The 14499-nt window shown below is 46.8% G+C and overlaps 1 protein-coding gene across 1 annotated transcript in view; it reads right to left on the bottom strand.

The window, feature by feature from the left end:
- Positions 1–14499, bottom strand: part of LOC311243439 (cullin-3-like) — a gene marked incomplete at both ends in the record, with an annotated part of 117268 nt that overhangs the window by 101731 nt on the left and 1038 nt on the right. The window contains one exon of the mRNA XM_084332669.1: positions 11052–11165. Coding sequence (XP_084188795.1) covers positions 11052–11165 — 114 coding nt within the window. The remainder of the gene's footprint in view (positions 1–11051; positions 11166–14499) is intronic.

Raw genomic sequence — 14499 nt, 5'->3', positions numbered from 1 at the left:
TGCCTGTGTGCCCTCCCATAAAACAGAGTGTGATTGTTGTCTATATGTATCTTGTGTATCTACCCTCTGTACAGCACTTTGGTTGACACGCGTGTCGTGAATTTATCAAAATGAAACATGAAAATAGCAACTAAACTGTACAAAATAATATTAGACGGAAATGCTGATTTGACAGAAGGGCCACTTCCTCTGTGGCCCCAGGCTTAAAGAGGTTGAGACACAGTGACTCCCCCGACCAGGTGGCAGACCATTAAGGTCATAAACTGACCCCTCAAGACTATATTGAGATGGGCAGGAAGGAGTGGTATTTACTTTTGCTTAAGAAGAACAAAAGCGTACTTTAAATGACCCATTTCCTAAACTAAAGAGGAAGGAGATAATATCTTTGGAGAACAGGAAACCAACTGAAAATAGAGTTGAAGTCAAAGGTCTTATTGACACTAGCTGAGCAATTTCAGGTTACGACACGGCAGCTGGTCAGAAGACTAAGGCCTCAGAGGTCAGAGGTGACACCAGACCATTTGGAAATCTCCCCTTACACATCCGAGTTGACTGACTTTAGGAAATACATTTAACAGGCTCCAGGATATTGGAATTTAAGCAGAATGCCACCAGTTACACATTAACTCCAATAGATAGACTAGACGGTTTTAGACCTTGAGGAAATAGATAAAACTGATGGCTTTGTCAGAGAGATTAGTTAGATGGCCTTAGAAAACATTGCAACACATATGTAAAGCAAGGACCATTATGTTATAAGTAAATTGTCATACAAGATCACATTAGATAATAGGTTTAGCAAGCCAGAAAAGTTGACAACAAGTGAACCAAATAATAAAACATTGGTAGTAAATTAAGGATTAAAGAAAAGGTTATTACTAAGAGAATAGACAAAACCATCAGTAGGATGAAAACAGTAAATAAGACAATTACATGAGTTACAATGTGAGCATAACTTAAAACTATTAGGATAACGGTAGTCACAATAAAGAATAAAATCTCTTAATGCTAAAAGATAAAACTATACAGTATTGGTCAATGGTTAATCAAGAAGCCAGTATACTATTTCTGTTGAAGGACAAAATGCTATTTTCTGTTCACGGAGAGAGGAGCTGGAAGGATCCCCCAAATAAGGTAATGGACACTGTATAACATTGTGTCACAAGACCAGGCTGACGTGTCACTCACAGAAGAAGTTTCCTACTAGAAGGAATTTGGCCAATGGGGAAGCCTGATCGCTGGGGTGACGTCACCTGACAGGCAGGGGAAGTGTAACTGAGGGGTACAATTCCCTGACTGTATTGATAAGTATGGTATCATTAAACCACTACCGTCTTATGTACATTCCTACTGGCCATACAGTACACAGGTATCTAATGATGAACACTTCCCACAATGACTCGGTTCCACACAAAACTGGATTTAAGTATTTATTAGCAGCAATAATAGTACATAATATACTTTACTTTACTTTGGATGCGCTTATAAGGCAAAGGAATGTGCGTAGGCAAATCAATAACGAATGTCCATTCTCATATTACGCAGGAGATAATAATACAACCTGAATCTTAGGAATTATATCTATGGTACTCTGGTAATATAGCGGGAGATACTGGTAGGGTCCCTCCGGTCGTAAGCCAGCAAGGGGAGAGGATTTGTCGGTAGTAGAGTCTGGGTCAACGACGATAAAGAGACTCCAAGTACAGGAGACGGTGCAATAATCTCTTGATCCGCAGACGAATACAGCTGTTCTCCGTAGCATGCAGCTCAGCATGGAAGAAAGCTAGCCGGCCTCAGGCTTCTGAGAGGCGGGCTCGACGTGGCTCCTCACAGGGTAAATCCCACACAATTGTGGGTGTCGGCGATTCTCCGCTCCATCAATTACAGGACCAAAAGCAAATATAATCCAGCCGAAAAGGGCTATGCAGTCGTCGGTAGGTTATCCAGTGTACATGATCCACACGGTCCTCGTCTAGGGCTCCTCGGGTGAAAGCGCCAGGGTAAGCAGCCCAGCCTGGATAAGCACTCTAGCTGGTACGAGGAAACGTTGGTGATGCTGGTCACTGTAGAACGGTAGCCGCACGATACACTATACACAAATAGACTATTACTGACTTAATAGAATCGGTCGAACTCGACGGTACAGCGTTAAACTCTGATACTTCAGTTATTAATTTGCACGCGGTCTCAATGCTCTATTTGGGGCCAAACAGGCCATACTTCACCGCACGTTGTATCGTGGGTGAGGCTTCAACTTATTGGGTAACTCTACTTCTGTATTCACCTGCGCCGTATTTATACGTTAGGTGAACAAACTAGTACCAGCTTTATTCCTGTCTCATATCCTTGCGCAGAACCGTTCATGTCCAGGCAAGTCCCCGGCGGTGACTTTGAACCCGACCTTGGAGGTATGGCAATGGCGCCTGGTGGACCGCTGTCCAATAGGAGAATGAAATATTATGGTCTGTACTAGGCTAAAGGGATATTCCGTGTATATGTACAAGGAATACACAAGGGATATCAAACGATATACAAATATTATGCAATATATATCAATCAATAAATATATATATTCGGTTTAATCTGATCCTTCGTAACAGCCGCCTCCTAATTAGTCCCACCTAATTAGATAAGCAGAGACAGATTAACCGCACTGTCCGCTACTCAATGTCTGTTGGGAGGGTAGGACAGTTCACAAAGTCAGGGGGTCATGGTCGTCATCAATAGTGTCGGGGAGCCTTGGCAACTCTATTAGCCTCGCCACGGGCCGAGTGTATATCCGCCCTTGGACGAGCACTTCTGCTGCTCTGACCTTTCCGTCGGCACCGGTAATCACTTTGCTTACGCGGCCGGCCGGCCACATAGCTCGGGGTAGTGACTGGTCGATAATCATGACGACTGTTCCTTCTGTCAAATTGTCTCTCTCTTTCACCCATTTCTGGCGGGTCTGTAGAGACGGTAGATAGTGGAGTAGGAAACTGTTCCAAAACTTGTCAGCCAATACTTGACTGTACCTCCACATTCTTCGGCCGTTCGCTTCTTCAGGCCTGTACACTGTCTGTGGTAGCGCGGGGTCCAGCCGCCCCATCAAGAGAGTGTTGGGGGTGACTGGGTCGACATCTGCTACATCACTTGAGACGTAACCGAGGGGCTTTGAGTTCAATACTCCCTCGATCTCCGTGAGGACTGTCGTTAGGACTTCTTCCGCCACGGTCTGGGCCCCAAGCACGGCGTACAGGGCTGTCTTTATTGAACGTACTTCTCGTTCCCAAGTTCCACCGAAGTGAGGTGCATTCGGGGGATTAAACTGGAAATCAATCTGGTATGGAGCGAGGTGGGTCTTAAGTTCTGGGCCCATAGCTTGGAAGCTCTCTCTCAGCTCTCTTTCTCCGCCTTTGAAGTTTGTCCCGTGATCAGACAATAATATAGACGGTTTCCCTTTCCGCGATGTGAATCTTCGGAAGGCCATAAGGAATCAGTCTGTGCTCATGGTTGGAAGGAGTTCTATGTGCATCGCTCGGGTGGTCATGCATTTGAATACAATACCCCACCGCTTCTCGGTCCCTCTTCCTTTCTTTACATACAGCGGGCCGAAACAGTCCATACCGGTGGAGTGAAAAGGCTTGTCGCCGAGTCGGAGGCGACAGGGGGGTAGGTCAGCCATCCGGGGTATACTGGGCTGTGCTCGCCATTTACGACAGTCTAGACAAGTCCGCTGGAAACGTCCTACTGCTTCTCTCCCTTGCAGTATCCAATAACGACGTCTGATCTCCGCGAAGACTCTCTCTGCCCCGGCGTGATGCACGTCCTCGTCGTATTTCTTTATGATAAGCTCTGTGACCTTGTGTCGGCTGTTTAAGACTATCGGGTACTTGACGTCATCCGGTAAGTCTGGAGCTCTCCTCAGACGACCACCCACTCTGATGAGATTATGGGCGTCGCTCTCGGGGGCTAGGTGGAGCAATCTGCTGTCTGACGGGACGGGCTTTGCTCCCTGTAGACAGTCTAGCTCGTCGGGGAACGAGTCTCTCTGGGCTCGCTGTAGGAGAAGAAGTTCTGCTTCTTCGTAGTTAGCTGCAGTAATGTCAGTAGTGGGCTGAACCTCTGGGTGGTGCCACAGGAATGTCTTTAACTGCGCACTCTCAAGGGTGAGGCAGTCGTCTATGTTGGGGTCTGTGGGGACGAGTGTGTGTGTCAACCCACAGAACATAGATTTCTTGTTCTCTGCCTCCTCTTTACTCGCCTCCCGTGGGGTGGGTGTAGGCCACTCTTCTTCCGGGAGCTTGAGGAACTGTGGCCCGTCACTATATAGATTGTGACGGGTGAGGTCATCCAGGGACATTCCCCGGGTGATGACGTCAGCTGGGTTATGTTTTGTGTCTACATACCTCCAGCTTGCTGCTTCTGTTAAATCTTGGATCTCTGTGATTCTGACTCACACGAAGACCTTGTATCTACACGAATCAGACCGGATCCATGTGAGTACGGTCGTGGAGTCTGACCACAAGATTGTTCTCTGCACCGGGATGGTGAGTTCACGTTGGATTAACGTGGCGAGTTGCGCTCCTGCTAGGGCTGCGCAGAGCTCTAGAGGCGGGATAGATTGTTGCTTGCGTGGGGCTATTCTTGAGCGAGCCAGGATGAAAGCAGTATGTATTTCTCCTCCCTCCTCTCGGGCACGCAAGTAGGCCACCGAACCGTAGGCTACTTCGGAGGCGTCGCTGAAGACGTGCAGGTCCATCTGGCACGTCTCCGGCCTCACTGTGGGTGGGAAGTAGCTGCGGCGTATGTTGACACCTGGGAGTGAGCTGAGTTCTGTCTCCCACTCTCTCCATGTGGAGGCAAGGTGTTCGGGTATAAGGTCGTCCCAGCCCTGGTCCTTGTCCCATAACGCTCTTACAATCATCTTTGCCCTGGTGGTGTAAGGTAGAATACATCCCAACGGGTCATATTGTCTGGCGAGTGTTCTGTATACACTCCGTCTTGTGGTCGGTAGTGCAGTCGACCTTCCCTGCTCCTTGGTCAGGGGTGTGTGTTTATAATGGAGCGAGTCTGTTTTGAAGCGCCAGACTAGTCCTAATGTCATTTCTTGGGCTTCTCCTGGGATGGTCACCATCCAGGTCTCGCTGCTTGCTGCCTTGTCCTCTGGGGAGAGGCTGCGCAATACTTGAGGGTCGCTGCTGGCCCACTGCCGGAGATCAAAGCCGCCTTTGATCAGGGAGGCGCGGAGCTTGAGTAGGAGGGCCTCGGCTTCTTCTGGCGTCGAGACGCTTTGCAGACAGTTGTCCACGTAGAAACTATTTCCTACACTTTGTCAGACCTCTTCATCAGCTGCTGAGTCCTCTGCGACGTGTTTTTGCAGTGCATACGTAGCACAGCATGGGCTGCATGTGGTTCCGAAAGGGAGGACTTCCCATTGATAGATGGCTGGTTGCTCGTCCCCGATCCTCTCTCTCCATAGGAACCGCAGCAGGGGCTTGTCCTCCTCCACTAGTCGCACCTGCAGGAACATCCCTTTGATGTCGCCGCTGATGGCCACCTTGTCTTGGCGGAAACGTAGTAACACGCCTAGTAGAGAGGGGCCGAGTGTTGGGCCGGGCAAGAGCTCTTTATTCAGATTTTGTGATCCGATCTGGTAGCTGCAGTTGAACACAATACGATCCTTGCCGTTGTGGTGGACTTTGTGGTGCGGCACGTACCATGATTCGGTCGTCTGATCGGCCTCTTTAATGTCAATTTTCTTTATGTGTCCCGCTGTGATTAGCTTGTCAATCTCAGCGCGGTACACAGTCTCTTGAGCGGGGTCTCTGGCTAGGCGCCGCTCTGTGTTCAATAGATACCGCTCCGTCGCTTCTTTTGGGGCGTGGAAGGTAGGCATACCCTCTCGCCTCAGGAGTGGAGTTGCGTATCTCATCACTCCGTTGACTTTGACTCTCTTTGTCCCCCGCTCGAGGAGGGCTATAGCATAAATGTCTTCCTTGGAACGAATGTCTTTCTTTTCGTTCTTAAAGGGCATTGTCTCTAGTGTCCATAGCCTCTCGACATGCTGTAGGAGGGTGGTGTCTTCTTCTGTCACTCTGGAGTGGAGGCAGCTAGTGGCTGCTGTTCGGTTAGGAGACCTAGCGAGGGGGCCTTGTAGTGTCCATCCTAGGCGGGTCTCGACTGCTGCAGGACAGCCTCTGGGCCCTGTGTGGACCCGGTCCATCGGGACGATGAGGTGTGCATGGTCGGAGCCTATCAGCAGGGTCGGGGTGGCACCGTCTATGAGCGGTATAGGTAGTTGACGCAGGTGCACATATTTATCCATCAGCTTGGCGATGGGGTAGGTGTACTGCAACAGGCCTATGTCTTGGCTGGTGAAAGCGTTAGTGATCCTATACCGTCTCTCTGGCTGCCCGCTTGCTGCGATAGTGAAGGAGACATTCTCGCCCTTTATCGTCTTTAGGTCTCTTCTTATTGTCCGAATCGTCATCGTTTCCTCGCTCCCCCGCAGCCCCAGCTGGGCCGCAGCGGACGCGAGGAGAAGGGTCTTCTCTGACCCGTCGTCAAGGACGGCGTAGGTGTCCATGACCTTGTCTTGGTAACTCAATGTTACGCGGACCACCTTTAAGAGCACCCGGGCGCTCCCGCTGCTGGCGGGGTCAATGTACATAACACTTGCCTTTGTGCTGCTTGAGGGTGCAGGCTTTCTTCTGTTACTGTCATGTAGGACGTCCAAGTGGGCTCCGTCACACCGACTACACCTCTTCTTTAAGCAGCAATCGGCTGCCATGTGACTGCGCGCACATCGGTAACAGCGTCGGTTGGACTTTATCCATTGACTCACCTCGTCGGCGGTCATCTTCTTGAACGTGTCACAGTGTGACAGCCAGTGTTCCTTTTCGCAGTACGGGCACACCATCTTCCACTTCTCTTTCATCGAGGGGGTACTGTGGTTCTTGTTGCTCGGTACTGATTCTGCTTGGTGCATGACGGTCACCAATCTGCGGCCATCGTTTGCTCTCCTAGGTCCCTCTCTGGAGCTTGGTGTGCTCCGCACGAACGTATCCAACCGTAGGCTGTTGACTTCTCTCGCCAGGAAGTCGGCTAGGTCTAGGAGGGATGGCTCGGGACCGTTAGGATCACGGTGGTCTCTTTGCCGCCTGAAGCGCTCTTGTCGGGCGGGCGGAAGCTTCTCTAAAATCCTCTCGACATTAGAGTTTGCGTGCAGTTCGTACATACCCTTTTCTTTTTGCGCCCCCAGCATCCCTACCAGGGATTGTACCTTGATAGACAGGTCATCTAGTGAGCGATTGTCTGTGGCTGGGGGTAGACGGTCAATATTCCTTATCTCTTGTATTACGTAGTCCCATATGCGTCCATATCTTTGGTCGAGTGCTGCTAGAGCCACGGTGTATGGGGTAGTAGAGGTGGAATATGCCAGCGCTATATTGTGCGCTCGGGGCACCTTGAGGTGCTTGAGTAGGATAGCATATTTGTACGGTTCATCAGCTACATCGGACATCATTGTCTCTAAGCACATTCGTAGCTCTGTGTACTGTGCTCTGTTCTCGTGTGTGAAGTCCGGGAACGTCGGTGTGCCAAGGTACGATGCCATGGATGGCTGGCACATCGGTGAGCGTTGGAGGAGAGGCCTCCTAGGCGAGTCTCCTCTTACGTGTCGTGGTGGGCTGGTACCTGCTGGGTACCAAGGCCCGCGTACCCAGGTGCTGTTCCTCGGGGCTGGTCGTGCGTCAAGCTCCCCCGTGAATTGAGTCGGGGGTCTGTAGCGCAGAGCCGCGGGGGTAAAGCCTGGGCTGTACTGGACCTCCTGGTCCTGTGGAGTACTGTGATGCTGTTGGGCTTGACTCTCCTCATCTCCCTCTTCTTCTTCCTCTGGCAGGTCATCTAGATCCTGTAGTCGTCTATTTAGCCTCTCCGCGGTATAGACCGGTTCTTCCCTGTAGCTGGGTCTCGCTTGGACCGGTCGGGAAAGGGGTTCGGAGAGGGGTATAGGCTCTCGTTGGTGGTCGGGCTCAGGGTCGCTTGATCGGGTAGGGGAGGGTGCCCTTGACCCTTGTCTTGACGAGGCCCTGGAGCCCTGTGCGGAGGGAGGGGGGGTTGCCCTGGTAATCAGCTGCTCCATTATCTGCGCTTGTAATCGGTCGCGCTCGGCTTCACGCTTGGTGAGAGCGAGGTCGCGCTCTGCTTCTCTTTGGGCACCGGCAGCAGCGCGCTGGGTTTCGGCGGCGGCGCGCTGGGCTTCAGCGCGGTCTCTTCCCCTATTCTCTTCCGTCTGGAGGCGTCTAATCTCTAGACGTATACGGTCTTCTTCACTCCGTTGCTGCGCTTGAAGGCGTTCTCTTTCCATGGAAGAATGTTCACGCTCACTAAGCGTCTGTGCTTGGAGTCGATCGCGCTCGGTTGAGGCTGCCAGGCTGGCGAGGAAGGCCTGCGCCAGCATCTTGTCCGCCTCGCTGGGGGAAGACGCTGGTTGAGGTGATCTGCTCCTGGTAGTACTCGTTGGAGATCCGTTCTCCTGTGGCGAATCGAGGAGATCCATCTCCGGCGTGCTCGTCCCTTCTTGTGGTGGGTCGAGTTCCATCCCTGGAGGGCTTTCTTTATCCTGGAGCTCTCCGGGGACTACTTCTTCGGTCTTGGCGGGGGGTAAAGTAATGTCAGGTCCCTCCTGGTCCCCACCGTGAGCTTGGTCAGTTACGTTAGAACCCACTAGGGTCTCTACTGGTGGGGCAGCCTGGTCGGTAGGGTCGGACATAATTTTACTATCTACTTTTTCCGCATTTACCGTCTGTAGAAAGCTAGGTAGTATACTGGCAACGTAATCCTCTAAGTACTGAGGTGTCTGCCGTCTACGCTGCGGGCGATCTATTTTAGGAGAACCGTTTTGTGGAGTGTTCATCATTGGCCATGTCAATATTAATACCACTATATTAATATTACGCTAGTTACCCTCCGGCTCGAAGGACCAATTGTAACTGAGGGGTACAATTCCCTGACTGTATTGATAAGTATGGTATCATTAAACCACTACCGTCTTATGTACATTCCTACTGGCCATACAGTACACAGGTATCTAATGATGAACACTTCCAACAAAGACTCGGTTCCACACAAAACTGGATTTAAGTATTTATTAGCAGCAATAATAGTACATAATATACTTTACTTTACTTTGGATGCGCTTATAAGGCAAAGGAATGTGCGTAGGCAAATCAATAACGAATGTCCATTCTCATATTACGCAGGAGATAATAATACAACCTGAATCTTAGGAATTATATCTATGGTACTCTGGTAATATAGCGGGAGATACTGGTAGGGTCCCTCCGGTCGTAAGCCAGCAAGGGGAGAGGATTTGTCGGTAGTAGAGTCTGGGTCAACGACGATAAAGAGACTCCAAGTACAGGAGACGGTGCAATAATCTCTTGATCCGCAGACGAATACAGCTGTTCTCCGTAGCATGCAGCTCAGCATGGAAGAAAGCTAGCCGGCCTCAGGCTTCTGAGAGGCGGGCTCGACGTGGCTCCTCACAGGGTAAATCCCACACAATTGTGGGTGTCGGCGATTCTCCGCTCCATCAATTACAGGACCAAAAGCAAATATAATCCAGCCGAAAAGGGCTATGCAGTCGTCGGTAGGTTATCCAGTGTACATGATCCACACGGTCCTCGTCTAGGGCTCCTCGGGTGAAAGCGCCAGGGTAAGCAGCCCAGCCTGGATAAGCACTCTAGCTGGTACGAGGAAACGTTGGTGATGCTGGTCACTGTAGAACGGTAGCCGCACGATACACTATACACAAATAGACTATTACTGACTTAATAGAATCGGTCGAACTCGACGGCGTTAAACTCTGATACTTCAGTTATTAATTCGCACGCGGTCTCAATGCTCTATTTGGGGCCAAACAGGCCATACTTCACCGCATGTTGTATCGTGGGTGAGGCTTCAACTTATTGGGTAACTCTACTTCTGTATTCACCTGCGCCGTATTTATACGTTAGGTGAACAAACTAGTACCAGCTTTATTCCTGTCTCATATCCTTGCACAGAACCGTTCATGTCCAGGCAAGTCCCCGGCGGTGACTTTGAACCCGACCTTGGAGGTATGGCAATGGTGCCTGGTGGACCGCTGTCCAATAGGAGAATGAAATATTATGGTCTGTACTAGGCTAAAGGGATATTCCGTGTATATGTACAAGGAATACACAAGGGATATCAAACGATATACAAATATTATGCAATATATATCAATCAATAAATATATATATTCGGTTTAATCTGATCCTTCGTAACAGGAAGGGTCTTTTCTATCTCATTAAGAGGGCTGATGGAGACACAGACCTGGAGCGAGAGACACACACCGGCTGACAGGAGAGACCTGGAGCGAAGGAGATGAGCGCTGGCGACTGGAGCGCTGAACCGCCACCAACGGAGAGACTCACCACCCGGAGACTCGAGAGCCGAGCCGGAGACACACAGAGCCACTGACACCAGATGACAGAGGAGAGGCTCATAGCAGAGATCCGCCGAGACGAAATCAAGCGCTCCCAACCCGCCGAGGATCCGAAAACCAAGGTTGCCCTGGCGACCACCAACCACAAAGAGAAGCCGCGTGTTGTCATGGACAACCCGAGACAGAGAACCACACCGGAGAAAGCGTTGATCGGCCGCAGCTGATCAGATAATGGACAAAACTGCCACATCGAGGACGACGATTAGATTACAGTAAAGATCCTGTACTTGTTTGATTCATAGAGATGTTTTATTAACAATGGAAATAAACACACCAGTTTGTTTTATTCAGACCACCTAGTCTGCGTTTTCCTTAATAGAACCGAACCCCTGAAATACAAACAATGCAGAGAGAAGGGTAAAGATTATACGATCACAGAACTAGATATAAATGAAGAGAGATACTTCACGCGTCATGTGAAATGTGCTTTATAAATAAATCTGATTGATTGATTGATTGATTGATTACCATGTACGTGAGGATATCTCTGATCATCACCATGTATCACTGTATCACTGTATCACTGCTAGCCTCTTACCATGAACGTGAGGAACATTCTGATCATCACCATGACAGTCTGATGCTCGATCCAGGCTTGATTCAGTGTTTGGAGAAAGTTATTGTTTAGAGAGTTGAGGACATCTTCTCGTACCTGAAATGAGAAACGGGACAAGAAGAAGCACCAGATACGGTCAAACTCAAGTTAAGACAGGATGAAGTCAGCCTGGGTAAAGACTCCACAATCAGGAGGATTACAGTAGCTAAGATAAGATGGCAGAAATAAGATGGGGGAGCTATGATCACTCGCTTCAAATCTGGTAGCCATATTGATGCAAGTTCTAAATGTAGGGCTGTACCGAATGTCATTTTTTAACATTCAAAGCTTCTATTGAAGTATTCAAACGAAGTTTCGAATGCCTGTCGTCATATTTTATGACGTAATCAAACTTTATATTTTTTATTTTTTTTATCTTCAAACTAAATCCTCAATTTGAATAAAGTGATTAATCTGATCTAATTTTGTATTAAATCAACTTTCTTTAATGAATATAAGTATAACTCGTCAGTTTCGTCAACATAAATAATGCAATAAGGCAGGGCTATTTAACTAAATTGTTCAGGGGGCCACATTGTCAGAAACCCAAGGGGCCAGGGGCCGGACTGCCATGGCGCCTCCCCGTGCTATGAATATATGTACACTTGACACAACACGCAACCACATTTTCACAACTTTTATTTAACTACATTGCAAAAGTAGTATACTTTTCAAATAAAGTGCTTCATTTATGTGCCACATCTGCAACATCTCCTGCAGAAAGTGCTTCATTTATGACTGTGCAACAACTGCAACATCTCCTCTTCAACATTTCAATATAAAAATAAAATAAAAAACAAACAAGTGCATGATGTGCATCTTAACATTCTAACATCAACACTTGAACAAAAAACACATTTATAGTGCAGCTGAGCTTATGAAAAAGTGCTTCATGTCTGTGCAACAACAGCAAATCACAGCATCTTATTAGCACTTATTGTCCACTCTTAACTCTCAAACATCAGGGGGGGTGGGGGGCAGACAGGCCTAGCCTACATACACACATCTAATGAGAGCGATTGCACTTATTTGACTGGGCAATGGCAGAGAAAGAGGGTTCATAGGAAGTGAGGGCTACCCGCAAACAGTGATGCAAATGCTCATTTGTCAAGGAGGCACGTTGCTTGTTTTAATGGCATTCATGTGAGAGAAACTGGATTCACAGGTGTATGTTGAGCCAAACATTGTTAGCACAGATATTGCCAGCGTTTTTATTTTGGGGAATGTCTTGACATGAATACACTTTATCCAAAATGTTGTGGTGGATTCATTCTCAAGTGCCTGCTTCAGAGCAGATGATGCTTGCATGTCAATTATTTCAAGTTGCAGGAGACCTTCATCAATGTGAAGTGATGCAAGGAACTCGTGTCCTTTTGTGGAAATAGCAGCTACATTGGCAAATGGGTTGCTCACAAAATGCATCAATTCTCTGGACATGTCAAATTCATCAAGTTTTCCCTCAATTTATCAATGAAATCTGTCATTAATTGAGTGACTTTTGGCTCAATTGTGCGTGTTAACGTTGACATGAAAAGAAAAAAGTAAAAAGAAAAAAACAAAAAAAAAATATTAACCGCGGGCCGCCAGTTGAATAGCCCTGCAATAAGGGCACGGTTGGTACGAAAGTTATGGTGCCGTCTTGATGGAGCGCCGAGTGCCAAGCGGATGCAGATAAGCTACATCATTTATGAAAATGTTTTATGACAAGTCATATACTATAATAGTATAATATTAGTGTAGCCTAATCTTTATCTGCAACTGTGAAGAAAAACCCCATTGGTTTAAACAGAATGAATAGACACATAAAATATATATATATATTAGCGCTGTCAGTTTATCGCGTTAATTAGTTTAATTAATTACACAGCAAATTATCACGTTATGAAAATGAATTATTACATTTTTTTACATTTTTTTTTATCTCATTCATTCCATAAGAATGTAGAATACACATTTACAGACTTTTTTTTTTTTTTTTTTTTTTTTTTAATATGGTCCATAACATGGTGCATGTTCTTGGTATCTGATTCTAGGGACATCTATGCATCTCAGGGAATGTATTCCCAGTGTCAGAAATACTGTAGGCTAGATCCACAAAGAATGGATTGCACGGTGCATTGATTGATTGATTGATTGATTGATTGATTGATTGATTGATTGAAAACTTTATTAACAGATTGCAGAATGGGTACAGTACAGTACAGCTCAATACATACAATTGTTAAGGGGATGCAGACCAGAGAAAGACTTTCGTCTTGTTTACATCAGGGTCCCCCATTTTCAATTCATCATAACATATATGACATACATGACATACAGATAGACAGTACTGCTACATCTATACATTTATGACATACCAGATTTGCAAATACAGTACTGTTTGTGATACGAAAAGAGTCCAGAAAAGAGAGTATATACATTTGACGTAGAAACTGTACATTGGAGGAGGTTGAGTAGGTGGGGGGGGGTGGGGGGGACTGTACATTGGAGGTGGTTGGGTGGGTGGGGGGGGGGGGGTTTATAGGAGGGGTGGGTGGGGGACACTGTACAATATATATATTGAAATTATTTTATTGGGATAACCACATTGAGATACAATATCTCGTTTTCGAGAGGAACAGTTGTACAGTTGCTTGTACAACTGTACAAGCAAAACTGTACATTGGAATATTGACAAGACCATACTTGGTCATTTACTGTACATTGGAGGGGGTTGTGTTAGGACATTTACAGGGGCCAGTTTCGAATTGCAGTCTCCCGTAGGTGTTTTTTGAGAGTGTTTTTGAAAAAGGGTAGTGATTCACATTCCTTTACAGCTTACAGCTTTACAGTAAGTTGCACCCTTACTTACAATTCATTATGAATTGAAAATGGGGGACCCTGATGTAAACAAAGTCTTTCTCTGGTCTGCATCCCCTTAACAATGTGTGTATTGAGCCGTACTGTATTGTACCCATTCTGCAATCTGTTAATAACATTTTCATTCAATCAATCAATCTGTGATTGATTGAATGAAAATTTTATTTTGAGTAAATTGTAATGAACCAAATGAGAATATCAATAATTTTTTTTTATCTTTGACTGTGAATAACACCATGCTCAAATTGACCAGACCTGAAAAATCTAAGCAAATTAATAGATGGAAGATGATTAAACAGAATGTTTTGTAGATACAGTACTGAATTCTGCCATCCGGACACATGCAATTTGAAATATGACTATAGAATATAGAATATAGAATATCAGGCATAAAATGGTTATGCGATTAAAATGCGATTAATTGGATTAATTAATTACAAATCCTGTAATTAATTAGATACATTTTTTTAATCATCTGACAGCACTAATATATATATATTTTTCTTTATTATAAAACATTTTTATTTAGAGT

This window comes from Notolepis coatsorum, assembly GCF_963971535.1.
Source record: "Notolepis coatsorum genome assembly, chromosome: 17".
In the NCBI taxonomy this organism is placed as follows: domain Eukaryota; kingdom Metazoa; phylum Chordata; class Actinopteri; order Aulopiformes; family Paralepididae; genus Notolepis; species Notolepis coatsorum.
This window is presented reverse-complemented; position numbering and strand designations above follow the sequence as displayed.